General features: G+C 35.7%; 1 protein-coding gene across 1 annotated transcript; it reads left to right on the forward strand.

Annotated features, from left to right (window-relative positions):
- Positions 1–16,195: 16,195 nt before the first annotated feature.
- Positions 16,196–17,141, forward strand: LOC111169571 (melanoma-associated antigen B10-like). Its single transcript, XM_022563889.3, has one exon. It carries the CDS (start codon positions 16,445–16,447, stop codon positions 17,105–17,107), a length of 663 nt encoding a protein of 220 aa, XP_022419597.3. The 5' UTR covers positions 16,196–16,444; the 3' UTR covers positions 17,108–17,141.
- The last annotated feature ends 2,129 nt before the right edge of the window (positions 17,142–19,270 follow it).

A 19,270-nucleotide genomic window follows, 5' to 3' on the forward strand; every position in this document is an offset into this window, starting at 1 on the left:
GTTTACTTGAGATTTACAACAATCCTGTGAGGCAAGCCAGAAAGTAATTATTTCTATTGGTCCAGTTTAGTAGATGAGGAAATTAAGATGCAGAGAAGCCAGTTGAATTGTCCAATTACACACTTCTAAGAAGAAATAAAAGCAAGGCCTCTCAAATCCAGCTTCTCTGGAGTTGTCTCCAGTCCTGCCACTCTATACTACCTTCTCAAAAGCTTATATATTAATAATCCCAAGTTTATGTTTAGGATCAAAGAGTAAACACATGCACACTTCGCAGGTCTCAACAAACGTTTAGGATATGTAATTTAGCCATATTAAATGTACCCTTGATTGGTTCAGTTGACAAGTAATTTGGCTGAGAGCAAAAGAGCCAACAGAGTTAATATTTATTGATACATTTATTATCAATACACACATCTCACCTCATTTATGCCTTCAAAGAATATTTACTGAATGTCTATTATGTACCACATATCATTTTAGGGGCTGGGGAAGCAGTAATGAATCAAACTGATCAAGTCCCTGCCCACATGAAGCTTATATTCTAGTGGGTGGAAAAGAGAATAATACTTAACACTACATAAAATATGTATATATATACACAAAGTGATTGCAATGTATACAGTGTAGAAAACCAAAGACCAAAACAAGAAACAGGGGACAATATGTGTTAGGAGGATATAAGAGCTTTTTTTTTTTTTTTTTTTGGCAAAGGCCTGAAGAAAGCTAAGAGTAAGCCATGATGATACCTAGGGAAAAAGCAAATAAATAGGGGAAAAATAAGTAAAATGTCCTTGAAGCAAGACTATGTTTGTGTATTCAAGTAACAGCAAAGAAGATATGTGACTGGCACCGAGTCCAGGAGGAAAGAGAGGTGGAAGGGGCTAGGTTATTAAGAGCCTTGTAAGTGAGATCAGAAGCCTTTGTGTTTTGAGAAAATGACGTTGATCAAACATTTAAAAAGTTCACTCTGGCTGAGAAGACACTATTGTGGGTCTAGGGCACCAGCATTGAGACCAGATAGGAAACTATTGCAATTCAGCTGAATTCATGGTACCAAATAGGGGGAAATATCCCTGCTTTATCTTATTGTTATAGTTTTAAAATTCACTTTTTTTCAAAATGTTTTTTTTAATTTATTACAGTGGTAATAGATTTATGATACCATGTAAATATAAAATATGGACTTTAATACATCAGAAGGGCATTTGCTTAGGAAACATTTCATTGACATTTCATGTAGAAAAATAACTTCACATTTGCCTAGGATAGGCTGAGACCATGATAGAATGAGTAGTAAGAGTGCTCCGAGCTGTGTTTTTCAAATAAGAATTTACTTGATAGTTTATCAAGTAGACAACATGTGGAGAGAAAGATAGAGTCTGCACATCCAAATTCATCTTGTAGTAACATTTGTGATTGTGATTAAGGAGAGACGTACTGAAGTAAATTCCTATCTGCTTAAGAACTGACAAAACTTGATTTACATTTGTCAGTTTCTCAGTATTACTGAAATATGTATTGGTCCACTAACAAATTATTGCAGAGTATCTTCCACAAATTCAGTAACAGTTTTCCTGCATGGTGTCCCTATTTTTATCTTAAATGTGGCAAATTATAGAATATATGATTCCTCAACTTTAGGATAGTCTTCAAATTCCTTTGCATGTTAAGTAAATTTATTCAAAGGGCTTTTAAGTCGCTTTATAATTTTACTAAGATCTGAAATACAATTTCTAGGCTCTTTCTACTTTATTAGTTTGAAATAACTAACTGAAGACTTTGGAAGAAAAATCAGTATCTAAAAATGTTTTCCCTTTTTCTATTGTTAGAGTAAAACAAAGTAAGTGTTGAGATATCTTTGTCACCTATAGATTTCTCATTACCCTCATAGCATTCCATTGTTTGCTACATCCTTAATTGAAGGACTGTTATAAACACTCATGATCATCAATCTTAGTAAGCTCATGTAATTTAACAGACTTCTTGTGGGGTAGTTGTTCCTCAAGAAAAAGTTGCTCTTTATTGTTCAGTTTATTTTCACATTAATGGTTGTTTGAGAAGCTGCATCTATTTGTTTCTTTTCTTTTCTGACAGCTTTTAGCTTCTCCTCCTTTTTGTATTTATTTTATTATTATTATTTAAAGAATCTAGATCCTACCCTCATCTTTTACACAGAGTTAACAATAAGAATGACTAAGGTAAAGATGTCACTGACATCCCCATGACCACAACATAAATTCAGTTCAAATTAAAAGCCATCATCTTCCAGGCTTCCATTTCTTTGACCTACACCTAGGTATTTTTCTTTCTCATTTGAGTATACAAAGCCAACCTTCTTCACTTTCATACCCTTTTTCTAAGATCATAAAAACTTAAGTCCCTATTCCATAAATACACTCATTCAACACAATTTATATGTAGAATATATGAATCAGTGGTATCATCAGAAAAGGCAAAGGAATATGCATTGAATCTTGGGATCAGATAACACTGAGAGCTATAATGAACCTTCCAGATTATTTATACCAGCAATTTTATTTTATTGGTAAGCAAATTCAAAGGTCTGAGAGGTTAAGCAGCATACTTCAGGATACACAACAAAGTGCAAGTACTGAATTGGAACACTGGTATCTTGACTGCCATTTCGTGTTTCTGCTACTACACCACAATGATTTTCACCTACATAAGTAGTCATAGTAACAGTATAATGAAACAATACTTCAAAAAGGAGAATTAAGTTTATGTTGATGATAATTATATTACTAAGCACCTGCTTGGATATGCCATTCTTTCTTTCATCCAAATTACTAAAACAGAATACAAAGCACTTAAAAAGATACAACTGCTATATTATAGTAACTTATAAAGAAGAAATGACCATGGTTATAATATAAATAATTTCCAGAAATGTACCTAATTATGGAACATTTTCAGAAAGTAAGCATTTGCTTTATAAAAAATTAAGTGGCAAGGTTTTCTCTGATTTGAAAGAGAAGAAATCAAAGGAGGTCAGGAAAAGTTGAATATGCACTTTTATTTTTCTTTAAAGGAGAGTAAAAATTTTAAGTGGATACTTTATGTGAATTTTTAATGTAGAAAGTTATAGAGGCATAAGGAGTTCTAAGAGAGAATCAAATAAAAAGGTAATTCAACAATGAACCCCGTTTATTACATTCTTACTATGTAACAGATGTTTCCTGGCTCTGGGTGGTAAAAGAAAATAAGACCTAGTTTTGGATCTTAGGAATCTCAAGACTAATATTAAAACAAATTTATACTATTTAGTAAACTACAATATAGGTAGAAATATATGTAGAAAACATGATACAGACGAAGTACAAAAAAGGAATTTGTTTGCTCGACCCATCAATGTCAAGAAAGGCCCTGCCAAGAAATGATGACTAATATTGGTGTCAAAAGTTAAGAGTTCACCATAGAGACATGAGGAATATTATATCTCAGCAGGGGAAGCAGTCTGTTTAATGGTTTGGGGACATCAAACAACATGACATGTTTGAGCAAGGGCCAAAATTTTTCCTTTTGGATTATGCTTAGAATGTTTCAGGAGATGAGGATATAGAATTAGATAGAGAGCAGGACTTGGGAAGCCTTACTCTACATAACACATCAAACAGCTTTTTCATAAGAAATGAAACATACGGAGAAAAAGAAAAACAAAAGAAATGTACAAATCTGGGTTTATTTTGGTGAAATCTGTTGAAGCAAACCTCAGGATCATGATCTTATATATATTGTAGTGAAAAGTAATGCTTTGGGAAAGACAGAAAATCATCCACAATCGCATCATCATTTACCTTGACTTCTTGAAAGGTAGTAGCATCACACTCCCCTCTACATGCCCCTTCTCACTTTCGTTTCCATGAAGAGCCCCTCACTCCAACTCTTCTTCCTAGATATCTAAGCTCTTTGCTGCCATCATGCCCATAACTTTGTGACTTGAGGGTGTAGTGGGATTGTAAAAAATTCCTCATTAAATAGTAGTGCAGCCAGGGAAAGAGGAATGGGCAAATCAGTTAAGTCAGGGGAGAAAATAGTATGGTTAAAGGCAATGCAAATTGAATAGGAGACTCATGTTTAAGTTGAGGAAAAATGAGGAGAAAGACATAGTGATTTGTGTGAAAAAGACAAGAGGACTAGGGTCAAAATTAAAACCCTTAGAGCTGAATTTTAAACTAAATGTACAAAGTAATTTGAAGCAAAGCTAGTGGAGCAAAATATAACAAAGAGTCCAAATTGTGCCTTTTCATAAGCAAAGGTCATGAACCAGTGGTATTTTCTTTGTAATAGGAACCCTATAGGAAATCTAAGATCAATGCTGGATGTAGATTTACTTGCATTAAACATGCTGATTCTACACTATTTTTGAAAGGTTAAGAAAACATGTGAGGAGCCCAATACAATGAAAAGTGTTTGCATGATTTCTTTTTTGAACCTGAAGAGGTTGAAGCAAACCCTAGACTGAATCTGTAAGATGATAGTTGTAGCAGACACAGATGGCATCCCACCTCTCACCTTTACCATCTTGATTCATACTTGTGAACTTCAAACTGCCAGCTCTTAAATTTATGTGTGTGTGTTGTTTTTTTTGGCCCTTGGGGCTTGTTTTGCAGCTAGACAGCAGACCAGAAATTATAGGCAATTAATAGCTCCCAGGACAGCTACATGTAAAAGAATGAAATTACAACACTCCCTAACACCATACACAAAAATAAACTCAAAATGGATTAAAGACCTAAATGTAAGGCCACACACTATCAAACTCTTAGAGGAAAACATAGGCAGAACACTCTATGACATAAATCACAGCAAGATCCTTTTTGACCCACCTCCTAGAGAAATGGAAATAAAAACAAAAATAAACAAATGGGATCTAATGAAGCTTCAAAGCTTTTGCACAGCAAAGGAAACCATAAACAAAACGAAAAGACAACCCTCAGAATGGGAGAAAATATTTGCAAATGAAGCAACTGACAAAGGATTAATCTCCAAAATTTATAAGCAGCTCATGCAGCTCAATATCAAAAAAACAAACAACCCAATCCAAAAATGGTCAGAAGACCTAAACAGACATTTCTCCAAAGAAGATATACAGATTGCCAACAAACACATGAAAGAATGCTCAACATCATTAATCATTAGAGAAATGCAAATCAAAACTACAATGAGATATCATCTCACACCAGTCAGAATGGCCATCATCAAAAAATCTACAAACAGTAAATACTGGAGAGGGTGTGGAGAAAAGGGAACCCTCTTGCACTGTTGGTGGGAATGGAAATTGATACAGCCACTATGGAGAACAGTATGGAGGTTTCTTAAAAAACTACAAATAGAACTACCATACGACCCAGGAATCCCACTACTTGGCATATACCCTGAGAAAACCATAATTCAAAAAGAGTCATGAACCACAATGTTCATTGCAGCTCTATTTACAATAGCCAGGACATGGAAGCAACCTAAGTGTCCATCAATAGATGATTGGATAAAGAAGATGTGGCACATATATACAATGGAATATTACTTAGCCATAAAAAGAAACGAAATTGAGTTATTTGTAGTGAGGTGGATGGACCTAGAGTCTGTCATACAGAGTGAAGTAAGTCAGAAAGTGAAAAACAAATACCATGTGCTAACACATATATATATGGAATCTAAAAAAAAAAAAATTCTTCTGAAGAACCTAGGGGCAGGACAGGAATAAAGAAGCAGATGTAGAGAATGGGCTTGAGGACATGGGGAGTGGGAAAGGTAAGCTGGGACAAAGTGAGAGAGTGGCATGGACATGTATACACTACCAAATGTAAAATAGATAGCTAGTGGGAAGCAGCCACATAGCACAGGGAGATCAGCTCAGCGCTTTGTGACCACCTAGGGGGGTGGGATAGGGAGGGTGGGAGGGAGACGCATGAGGGAGGAGATATGGGGATATATGTATAGCTGAGTCACTTTGTTATAAAGCAGAAACTAACACACCATTGTAAAGCAATTATACTCCAATAAAGATGTTAAAAAAAAGAATGCTAAGTGGTAAATTTTGAAATCTAATTTTATATTTAATATTTCAAAAATCTCCCTGTAACCAAACGCTACCCCCATTAGAACAGTGGTAAGGATTCAGGTGTTATTATATCTCACTGATTCCTTATTTACAGGATATTAGAGAATATAAAATATGCTTCATCAGAGAAGGAAATGGATGCTTATTATTGTGCCATTGACAAGCTGAGAACCTTGGGGTCAGAGCAATCAAGAACATCTACCTGTCACATACTAATGGTAAGTGTGTGTAAAATGTAAGAGGAAGGAAGATTTTTCCTAACCCTATAGCTTTCATTATATTCACCTATCTGTCCTTTATATCTTTGATTAATTCCATTTAGGGGCACATAGATGTTTTCACAGACAGTTTATTTTGATACACAAAATGGAAAAACAAAGGACCTTTTTTCATTTTGCTTAAGCTTTAACTTCTAATTGAAGAACCTCACCTGGAATAAGCTTTACAATAGTGAGTACATTTTGTGAGTCAATTGTCACTTAAAACATATAATTCCTGAAACAAATTGGTTTACATGGACTTTAATTTTTGTCCTACTGTTTACTTTCTCCCAATAAAATATGCACCAGATGGATGTTAAGAAAATGGATTGAGTGAGACAATACATTTTTGCAAAGGTGATTTCTCCTCAAGTAAATCCGTTCATATTACTTCACCAAAAGTTTATGTCTAAGGAGGAGAAAATCAACTATACAAATGACTAACTATTAAACAGAACATATAATGTTTAGGGACAGTTCTCTATGGGTCACTTGCAATTCTGCATATCTTGTGAGGCACTGACTGCCCTTTGTCTGATCTTTTCAACAAAGTCTGTGTATCAAACAGCCTTGGAAGTTATAAATAATGTCTCCAGAGCAGGGGGGAGGCATGCTTTCTGCCCATTATACAAAATTCAGGTTTCCTAAGCACAGGGCTCCTTTCCTGCAATGCAACTCACTGTATGTTCTGGTGTCACCTGGACCTCTCCATGTCACTCTCTGGTTACTGGGACTTGGGTAACCAGTGTAAGAAAATGCATATACTCTGGCTACTACTATTGCTTTGAGTAATAACGTTCTTTATCTCTTACCCAAGCGTCTTGTGTTTTCTGCCAGCATCCATGAAACTGTGACAGGCTAACTTGTTAGCTTGCAAGAAAAATAAAAGTCTTAGCTTCTTCACAGCTCTTGACAGCAACCAAATACCTCTGTTTTCCTATTTGCAAAACAATATATAACAAAATTAGCCTTTAAAATAGCATTTAAGGGCTTCTCTGGTGGCGCAGTGGTTGAGAGTCCGCCTGCCGATGCACACGGGTTCGTGCCCCGGTCCGGGAAGATCCCACGTGCCGCGGAGCGGCTGGGCCCGTGAGCCATGGCCGCTGAGCCTGCGCGTCCGAAGCCTGTTTTCCGCAATGGGAGAGGCCGCAACAGTGAGAGGCCCGCGACCGAAAAAAAAAAAAAAGCATTTAAAATTTTCCTTTTGCTCCTATTTTTGTTTTAATATGTATCATAAGTCTGAATTTCTTCAAATCATTTAACTAGCTTCAAATATATGATTAAAATGTGAGATATGTAACATGATGAAGAGTGAAACTGTAAATCAAGGAATATAGTTTTGATATCAGTTATTTATGAAAGTGACGCTACAACCATTTTAACTTGTCTCCTTGTAGCACTGTATTCTTTTTTAACAGAACATCAAATTCACTGAGGTTAAGTAATGATGATAAAATTGAACTCTGTATTGTTACATATACATTATTTTTACTTGTTTATATCCATATTTTTTACTTTAAATGTTGTCAGAACTGTAAGAATAACATATATGTGTATATATTACACAGGTATATATTATTTAGATCTAAATTTATATACATTTCAGTATTATTTATATACTTACGTTATATATAAATTTATATATTTTTATTAACATACATTTGAGGAATATGTGTGAATATTTAAGCCACATCACTATAAGCTCCTTTGCTAATTACTTATCTAAATCTGAATTTCTTCTGTATTTAAGCAGAATAAACAATTTAAAATTGTAGGCAACAAATTAATTCTACTCATAATCTGCATTGATTATCTTATATAATTATCTAAAATAGTTGTACACAATGTTTGTATGGTGTTATATGCAAGAACATGGGGGAAACAAAGGTATTTAACTACTGAAAAATTTCATGACTTTCTGTCATAGGCTTTTGTCCTATCCCCTTCCCCATGTATTTTCTCTTTTGAATTTTAAGTACTGCACAATTTCAAACATGTGCTCCTATGGAGAAGAAGGGACATGCAGTTTTACATCCAGGTGTGATGCGACAGGTATCATCACTGAGTTCTGTATACACAGAACAGTATTACCAGTTCCATGTCATAGTTATCTATACTACTATAGTGCTCGCTAGAGCAGGGAATATCTTCTCCCTGGATTTCATCAGCATCAGGATTAATTTGCTGGCCTCAGTGTTGACCAGGATACTGGTGCTGGTGGGGTTAGAGATCTGGACATCATCACAAAGCTATTTCTATCACCAAACAACAAGGACTACTCTAAAGAATAGGCACAGTTTTAGTAAATCATTTTTATGCAGTTGCACTTGATGTCATTACAGGAAACTTGGAAGCTAGAATTAGAGGACATTTTTGATCCTTTAAGAAACTTTCCTAGCTCAGCAGACTATGAATACTGTTAAATCTCTTTCAGAGATAGTATCAGCATGATGGCGTACTTAGGATTGGACCCTAAAAACCCATATAAGTCAACATGAAAAAAGAGATTTTGGACATTCACTACAGTGCTATCAGTTTGAGAATGTTTGAAGTCTGTGCTTCCTCTTCTATTATTCCTGTTTTTAGATTAGAAACTCGAGAAAGGCAATGCTAACATTTGTTCCTAATTGCTAGGCAGTATGCTAAAAAATAAAGATAAGCAGAAAATAAAACAAAAATGTTGATGGTTGTTATATCTAAGTTATATGATGATAGAAGTATTTTTTTTGTTCTTTAAAGCTAATTCTATATTGCCAAAAATCACAACTCATTCTCCAGCCTAATCCCTGGAGACAGATGTAAAAACAGAATTCATAATTGGTTAAGTCTTAAAGACTGGGGCAGAGATTAAGAATATGGTGAATATTAGCACATGAGATATTGTCCTAAGATGCTGGGTTTTTGCTGATGGGTAGAGGGTCACTGATGAGATATGGAGTTTAGGGATAACAGAAGTAGTAGAGATGGGGTAGGGATGCCTGTTACATGAATTACTTGCTAAAATAAGTTAGATCTTAATAGCTGGTTTGTGGTTAAAAAAATGTGAATATCAAAATATGATCTACATGAGAATGACCATATCAAATGCCTAGGTAAAGCCCAGTGACCAATATGGTGAGCAGTCTCAAAGAGAAGTAGTCTATTTTGAGCAAAATACCACCTACCTGTGAAATGAACAGTCAAAAAGCTTATCTTTCTGTAACAGGGTATAGATAATATACAAATATCTCACACACTACATCTGACTCTCTTCTTTGGGGCTTATGCCTTGAGGCCACATAAACGTGTTTGCCATAAGTTAGTTTATTATTCTCTTTCATTTTAAGTAACTTATTGAATATTTCCTGTACTTTTATGGTAATTTTACAGTAATTTGCTTCCATTATGGTAATAATGAACGTTTATCAGCAACACTGTAAATAGTTAAACTACCTACATTTTTTTTTAACAGTCTGGCTTCAAAAATTGCTCATCTAGAACTTATCTAGCCATAATTACAAAGCAATGTTACCTTGTTCTTTTTGTTATTGTGATATTTGGGATTGGGTTAATTATGACCAACAAATATTAGGAATCGATTCTAGATGAAGGAGTAAGATGGGCTCTGAAATGTCTAAGAGATAGAAAGATCAGTTGAAGGATGTATATACAATATCATCACAGCCATGTGAAAAGGGAATTCGCATGGAAAATTACTCAAATACTTGGTGTATACAAAGCTAAGAAGGATTACGTAATACTTAACTTATGCTTCACCAATGCATTAAATAAAGTGGATAATTAAACATTATCAGTAAAACTTGGGTATTCCTGTTTTCTTAAAGTTCATGTTGTTATATTCTGAATCATATCATATTCTTATAATTCTTATACAATATTCATAGAGGCTATTCACAAAACCTAAATGTACAACTGCATACACATATGTAACCCATCCCCATCAAGATATAGTATTATTCCACCACCTCACAAAGATCAGTCATGCCTTTCCCAGCCAATTCCAATAGACCACCTCCACATCATTCCTCTTAAACAGTTCTGATTTCAACTATAGATTGGATTGGCTCATTCTAGAATTTTTAACAGCTTTATTAAGGTGTAACTCACATACAATAAACTGCATATATTGAAAGCACAAAATTTGATAAATTTTGGCATATGAATACATTCACGTAACAACCAGCACAATCAACATAATGAATATATCCATCACCCCCAAAAGGTTCCTCATGCTCCTTCGTAATCTCTTTCACATCCCTCCCAGTCCACAGGCAACCACTGAATGATACTCTTTACGTCACTATACATTCATTTTCATTTCCTAGAATTGCATATAAACGAAATCATACAGTATGAGTTATGTTGTTATGTGTTATGTTCTTTCACTCAAAATAATTATTTAGAGAGTCATGTATGTTATAGCATGTATCAATAGTTTGTTCCATTGTATGTATACACCAAAGTTTATCTATTCCTCTGTTGATGGACATTTGAGTTCTTTCCAGTTTTTCACTATTACAAATAAAGATGCTATGAACTTTCATATAAACATCTTTGCATGGATATAAGCTTTCATTTCTCTCAGGTAAATACCTGGTGGTATAATAGCTAGGTCATGTTGCAGGTATGTGGTTAACTTTTTAAGAAACTGCCAAACTGTTCTCCAAAGTGGATGTACCAACTTACATCCTCACCAGCAGTCTCTGAGAGTTCCTTCACATCCTTGGCAATACTTGGTATGAGCAGTCTTTTTACTGTGCATATTCTGATATGTGTGTAGTGGTATCTCATTGGGATTTTAATTTTTATTTCCCTAATGATTAATGATGTTGAGCATCTTTTCACGTGCTTCTCTGTCATTCTTAACTGTCTTTCAGTGAACTGTCTGTTTAAACCTTTTGACCATTTATATTGGGTTATATGTTTTATTATTATTGAGCTTTAAAAGTTCTTTATAAATGCTGGGTAGCTTTTTACCATATAAGCCTTTTACCATATATATGTTTTGCAAATATTTTCTCCCACTCTATTAGTTGTCTTTTCGTTCTCTTAGCAGTGTCTTTTTGAAGAACAGATGTTTTTAATTCTGGTGGAATCCAATTTATCAATTTGTTCTTTTATGAATTGTCCTTTTGAAGTAGTATCCAAAAAATCTTTGCCTAGCCCAAGAACCCAAAGGCTTTCCCCTACATTTCCTTCTAGCAGTTTTATAGTTTTGGATTTTACATTTAGATCTGTGATCCATTTTTTGTTATTTTTCTTCTACAGTGAAAGTAATGGATCAAAGTGTGTGTGTATATTTCCAATTGTTCCAGTATCATTTTTTGAAACGACTATCTTTTCTTCACTGAATTGCCTTTGTACCACTGTTGACAATCAGTTGTTTATATATGTTAGAGTCTATTGCCAGTTTTTCTATTCCGTTCCATTGAGCTATTTGTCTATCTTTACAAAAATACCACATTGTCTTGATTATCATACTTTATAATGTCTTGACATGACGTAGTGTCAGTCCTCCAAATTTCCTTTTCTTTTTCGAAGTCATTTTGGCTATTCTTGTCCATTGTATTCCCACATAAATTTTAGAGTATATCAATTTCTTTAAAAAAAATAAAGGACTTCTGGGATTTTGATGGAGATTTTGTTGAACCTAGAGATATTTGGGGGAGAACTGACAACTAAATGGTCTCATTTTCCAATCTCTAACTCCTTTATTTCATTTATTTCCTTTTACTGAGCTGGCAGGTGTCACTTTTACAATGTGGAATAAAAAATAGTGATAGTAGCTATTCTTATCTAATTCCCAATTTCCAGTGGTTTTCCACTAAGTATGATGTTTGCAATGGAGGGTATTTTTTTGGTAGATATCCATTATCTAGTTTGATAACATCTCTTTTTATCATGAATCAATATTGATTTGTATAAAACAATTTTCTTTATCAACCTGTATATTTGTCTCATTTAATATGTCATTGTGTTATGCCAGCCCTATACTTATCTGCCCTCAGAGTCACTCCTTACTCTTTCTTTGCTCTGCTCTGTAGTGTTTTGGAGATAACTCCTGCAGGCTGCAGCTCCTAGGTTCTCCAATATTTGGCTACTATCAAGGATCGGGCAACAAGGACACCAGCAGATTATAGTCCAGGAGGAGAGAAACAGTCAGACATCTTCTCCTTCTCCCTTTCTCTCTCTGAATCAAGTGGCTTCTCCTTCAACGGTTACATCTTCTCTATGACTCTAGCCCCCAATATGTTGGTTAACCATGGTTCTGGATCCTGCTGACCCCAACTCCCAGTCTCCAGTAACACTACCTCCTCTCTTTGTCTCTCTATCCTAAATATGGGAGTGATTTCCTCAAGTTGCGAAGTATTGGTTTTCCTGACTCTATCCTGTTTGGCTTCTCCATTATTTGAGTAACCAATTTCTTGCATTAAATTCTACCTGAGTTATCGATTGAAAGTAACTTCTGTTTTCCTGAATAATCTCTGACAGTTGCATTTGTAATTATTTTGTTTGATTTTCTAATGTGAAACTCTCCTTTCACTCCTAGGAAAAACTCAATTCAGTCATAAGCAGTTAAATGTGTTCAAGTCCCTTATATCATATATAACCAAAACAAAACAAAGCAAAACACCCACTGGGACCCTGAAACCTCTCTAAATAATTCTCTGCTTCTCTCCTCCTCTTCACATCCTTCTCCAAAATAATTTTCTCCACTTACTAGTATTTGTGTGTGTTTGCATGTGTATGTGTGTGTGTGTATGTATATATATGTATATAGATATTCAAAAAATTCTAAGAACATAAGGAATACAGAGACATTCAGCTTGTAAAAAATTCCAGCACTACACATAAAGCTCTATTAGCATTACTTGTGGGAAACACCCCAAGTGGTACTCAGAGGGATATTTATAGCCTTAAATAAATTTATTTAAAAAATAATGCAACTGCTATGGAAAACAGTATGGAGGTTCCTCAAAAAACTAAAAATATAACTACCATATGATCCAGCAATTCCACTTCTGGGTATTTCTTGGAAGAAAATGAAAATGCTAACTTGAAAAGATATATGCACCCCCATGTTCATAGCAGCATTATTTACAATAGCCAAGATATGGAAACAACCTAGATGTCCACCAATGGATGAATGGATAAAGAAAATATCATATATGTATATATATATGTATGTGTATATATATATATATATATATACATAATGTAATATTATTCAGCCATAAAAAGAAGGAAATCTTGCCATTTGCAACAACATGGATAGACCTTGAGGGAATTATGCTAAGTGAAATAAGTCAGACAGAGAAAGGCACTTATATGTAGAATTTAAAAAAAAAAAATGAACTCAATGATACAGAGAAACTACTGGTGGTTGCCAAAAGCAGGGGGTGGAGAGTGGGCAAAATGGGTAAAGGTAGTCAAAAGGTACAAACTTCCAGCTATAAAATAAATAAGTCCCGGGGATGTAATGTACAGTATGGCAACATGGTTAATAATACTGTATGTGTATATTTGAAAGATGCTAAGAGGGTAGATCTTAAAAGTTCTCATCACAAGAAAAATTGTAACCATGTGTGGTGATGGGTGTTAACTAGACTTATTGTGGTGATCATTTCACAATATATACAAAAGTTGAATCATTATGTTGTATACCTGAAACTATTATGATGTTATATGTCAATTATAACTCAATTTAAAAATAAAATCCATTAAAGAGAATAGAAAGCATAGAGACCATAGGAATAAGAAATTAGGGAAAAGAACAGGCTAATTTGAAAAAGAACTAAAACAATATCTGGAAATAAAAATATAGTTATTGAAATTAAAATCCCAATGGACAAAAAAATTAGAAATATTTAAAACATGCAAAAAATTTCAAGAAACTAGAGGAGCACCATATTAAACCCCCCAAAATAGAATGTATGAAATAGTGTAGAAATGATTAATTAAAAGACAATGAAAAAAAAAAAAAGGGCTTCCCTGGTGGCGCAGTGGTTGAGAGTCCGCCTGCCGATGCAGGGGACACGGGTTCGTGCCCTGGTCCGGGAGGATCCCACATGCCGCAGAGCGGCTGGGCCCGTGAGCCATGGCCGCTGAGCCTGCGCGTCTGGAGCCTGTGCTCCGCAATGGGAGAGACCACAACTGTGAGAGGCACGTGTACCGCAAAAAAAAAAAAAAAAAAAAAAAAGACAATGAAGCCAACTAACAAAAGCCTACTCTTTGAAAACGCTGATATAACTGACAGTTTTATAGTTATCATCAATTACAAAAGAAAGAAACAGAAGTAAGTGATATTAGTTGAATAATATTGTACAAAATATAGGTGCAGAAGGAATTTAAATATTCTAAGAGAACAGTATAAATATTACCAAATGGAGGACAAGGATAGGTTTCTACATAAATATATATTTCATCTAATAAATTCAGAAGGAATGATAGAAAGAGAAAATTAACATTGTGTAACTCTCAATTAGTTAATGGATAAATATGCTAATCTTCAAAGACTGCAAACATCAACACAAATGGAGACAGACATTAGGTTCCTAGTAATAAAAGTGCACAGTATCACCTATGGAGCAGTCTTTCCAGAAGAAGAAAAAAGACAAAGAGAAAAAAGTTAAACCTTAATCTGATCTAACTTCAACCGATTTAAAGAAATACAGGGGGAGAAGGACACCAGTGTTGGCATCAGCAAAATCCAGGCCATACGAAACTGGACTGAACATAAGATGTGAGGGTTTTTTCCCCCCCGAACAACAGCAACAAAATGACAAGGAAAAAGAAGTAATGTATCTATTGGAGAGGGAGGAGGATAAGATCTATAAATTAATGGACATAAAAAACAATGACAATGAACAGACTTTACTTGATTCTAATTCAAGGATAAAACATTTAAAAAATATGTCAGGTAAATGTGAAAAGTAATTGGACATTTGAGGATATCACAGAGTTAGTTTTTTTAAGGTAGAATATGTATAATCCTATCATATAAGGTTTATATTTCATAAAGAGTACTTATCTTTTGGAAACCGGCACTGACATATTTAAAGATGAAATGGTATTATATCTAGGATTTGTTTCTCATTATTTCAGTGGCAGAGATTGGAGTACCTATGGGTATAAATGGAACCAGACTGACTATGTATTGATAATTGTTGATTCTAATGTCAGATGTGTTGGTTTTACTACACTAGTCTCTCTATGTTGTATATGTTTGAGAATTTCTCCAATGAAAAGAATATACATGTTGTCATTAAATTTGAAACCCCAATGAAAATAGACCATTATTTAGAAAAAATATTAATTACCCAATTGATCCAAAAAAATAGAAAACTGTAATTGAGAAATACAAACTGAAACTCTCCTCAAAGCTCCAGCCACCTTCAAATGTTTCAGGACAAGGCAGTTCTGCCATATAATAAGCAAAAAATGAACCATTATCTTATGTAAACACATCCAAAGCATACAAAAAGATGGGAAATCTTTCAACTCATTTTCCCAGGCTAGCTCTCCTTGATAAGAAAACCAGCTGAGGACACCCCGAAAACAGAATACTTGAGCCAAGCTCACCCACACACAGGCAAAGATCCTAAATAAACCCATAGAAGTTTCAATACAGCAGTCAATTACATGTAGAAAAACGAGGCTGAATCCAAGAAATGTAAAATGATATAACATTAGGAAAAAACTGCCTAAAATATTACCACATTAACAGATAAAATTTTAAAACGCTTTGACCATGTACTGAAATGCAGAAAAAGCTTTTGAAAAGAACTCAACACTAATGCATAGTAATACCATTTAGCAAGCTGACATTAGAAGGGAATTTTCATTTCCTAAAATCTACAGCAAAAGAATTGAAATGTGAAACGCAAAGTGTTAGTAGCATTCCCGTTAAGGTAAGGAAGAAGACACAGCAAGCAGTATGCTACCAACTCTACTGTTTAACACTTGACTGGAATGCATAGCCAGAGGATAAGAATACAAAAATAAATAAATGTTAGGACTATTAAAAAGAAACAAAAGTTATTCGTTGTAAATTTGATCATCATTTTAGAAAATCCAAAGGATTTTGTACAAGTATCAAATGAAAGAGCCCATTACCAAGGCGGATATGTTGAGAAATATAATACAGATGTACAAGAATCACTTCTATAAGATCCTCAGGAAAGCCTCTGAGCATTTGGAGCTGGTCTTTGGCCTTGACGTGAAGGAAGTGGATCCCAACAGGAATACTTATGTCCTTGTCAATAAACTGGAACTAAGCTATGATGCAAAGCCGAGTGATGACAGAGAGGTTCCCAAGACTGGTGTGCTGATGACTGTTCTGGGTGTGATCGTCACGAAGGGCAACTGCGCCACTGAGGAGCAAGTCTGGGAATTGCTGAATATAATGGGGTTGTATGCTGGGAGGAATAACTTCATCAGTGGGGAGCCCAAGAAGCTCATCGCCAAAGATTTAGTGCAGGAAAGGTACCTGGAGTACTGCCAGGTGGCCAACAGTGATCCTCCATGCTATGAGTTTCTGTGGGGCCCGAGAGCCCGCGCTGAAACCAGCAAGATGAAAGTGCTGGAGGTTCTGGCCAAGATCCATGATACGGTCCCCACTGCATTCCCACCCCACAATGAAGAGGCTTTGAGAGATGAGGGAGAGAGAGCCCGAGCCAGGGCTGCAGCCAAGGCTGGCACTGCTGCCCTGGCCAGCATGCGCTCCAGGGCCATAGCCAGCAGCTTTTCCTGCCCTGAGTGAAGGCTGAGGAAGATTATTTAACATGTTCAAAGAGAACAGCTAATGTTCTGATTAGTGGAAGGTTGGGGCAGGGCTGGAGAAAACAGAGTATATAACATGTTTGTGCTCCTGTTCTATGTAGTAACTTGGATAAATTTGCCTAAATGTTGCTCCTTTTAGTAGAAAGTTTAAGTAGCTTCAGAGTCTGAGTTTATGAATGATGTAAATCAGACATTTATTGATGTTTATGAGGTTTAAGAGTAAGAGTTTTACTATTTTATAGAATTGGGAAATTTTCCATCTCATTTAGTTATTTGGAACAAGATAACATGTCATTGGGTTAGGCATTTCCTTGGAAATGTGAAAAGAAATCAGCAGTAAAATGGTTGGGATCAAGAAATAGAGGAGAAAAAGTAAAAGGCGATAAATATTTACATTCCCTTATCACGTTTAGTCTGTTGTTCTATAAAATTAAGAGATATATACTTGGATGTGCTTACTTTATTCAAGAATGTAGAATTAATTACATCATAAGAAATTAGACCTCTTGCACACTGTCTCATCTATTTCTCAAACATTCCATGAGCATCTGCTCTTTGGCAGGCTCTGGGCTACTACTGGGAATGTCAGGAAAAACAAGACCAACTGTGCCCATAGAATTTTAGAGTCTAGGAATAGCTATAAAGTAAGGAAGATAATGAGATACACCCTAAGACCTAAGGACAGGTCAAAAGGAGGAGAGGACATAGGAGGATCCAGAAGAGAGCAGTCAAGTGTAAATGCCCTGAGGCCAGTGGGTTTGGGAAATGGCAAGTCCTTCAGTGTGAGTCAGTGCTGTGGTAAGCTGGGAGGCGGGTCAGATGAGGCTGTGGGAGTGGTGGGCAAGGGCCAGACCCTCAGAAGGTGTGTCCAGAGTTGAGAGACTAAAGCCTGAAATGGAAAACTTCTAGAAGTTACGTTTGAGTCATGGATAAACCAGAGAAAGTTCTCCACCTGGGATAAGAATGGAAGGTGACCTACATCCTTTCCAGTGTCCTTTTCCCAGTGCAGTTGAGCACAGCACATGAACTATGTGTTTTATGCTCATAATCCCCAGGGAATTTCTGAGAAATAGGGGTGATCATCTATGACATGCGTGTGGTCAGAAGCCACCATGCTAGCAATCTTTGCTCTGGCCTGGGAGAGACAGAGTCCACTACATTTGAAGTTCATCTTATTTAGGTTGTCTTGTGTGTAATTTGGCAAACTCCAGGTTAGGGCTAGATTTTTTTTTTTTTTTTTAGGGCTAGATTTTTAATGGGACTGAAATAAATGAAAATAGAGGTGGTTTGAATGGAAGGACAGTTGGAAGGGATGGAAGGAGTTGGTGCTTGACACAAATTCTGGAATCCCTAAGTTCCACCTGGGGAAGATTCCCCTAGACACACAATAAATAACAAAACCTCAAAAACTTATGTAGTAAGTAATTTAGTTTTACTTGCTAAGCATCATGTTAGCTAATATGCCATATCATAGGGTGCCCCATATTTTCTGATATCTCTTGGATTAAAAAAATCATAGAGCAGATTTTGGTAGGGTCTGGGGTCAAAATAATAACAGTTAATAACTGCAAATCATGAAAAGACTCAATACTTGCCAGACACTGTGCCTGGTGCTTTCATACATTACATACATCCCAGGAGTCCTACACAGCAGGGCTTATCAAACTCACTTCACAGAAAAGCCTCACAGAGCTTCGCAATTTTCCTGACTTCACATGGCTCATGAGTGTCAGAACTGGGACTAGACCTCTGGTCTGAATTCATTTAGGGCTCTCACTGTTCCACTCCTTGAATAAAGCAGTTGCTCTGTCTCTTAATTCAGTTCTACTCTCAACACTCCACAATGTCTTTTAGGCAATGAAATGAAGGACCCTGTTGCCAATGTACTAACGCCAGGTATAATAAGTAAAAATTAAAATGAGAATTAAAAACAGTTCAGGATAGGCTGTGAGCTTAGTTTACCTAGGCTCCTCCTGCCCCTACCCCCAGAGATCCTTGAGATCTGACTCTGCCCTAATCCAGCACTTCCAGAAATATATCACTCTTGGCCTGGGTCTTCCTCCTGTCACAATCTAGATCCTGACTTGCTGTCTAGTTTCCGTTCTTAAGGCTGCTGTCTGCTCCCAGTGGAAAAAAAAGCCCC

Source organism: Delphinapterus leucas, chromosome X (assembly GCF_059928025.1).
Source record: "Delphinapterus leucas isolate spDelLeu-1000000601 "Yukka" chromosome X, BTC_Dleu_Yukka2, whole genome shotgun sequence".
Lineage (NCBI taxonomy): Eukaryota > Metazoa > Chordata > Mammalia > Artiodactyla > Monodontidae > Delphinapterus > Delphinapterus leucas.

Bases quoted from the DNA above. Each gene is read 5' to 3' on its own strand.
- LOC111169571 (XM_022563889.3), top strand. From the start codon at position 16,445: ATGAAAGAGCCCATTACCAAGGCGGATATGTTGAGAAATATAATACAG.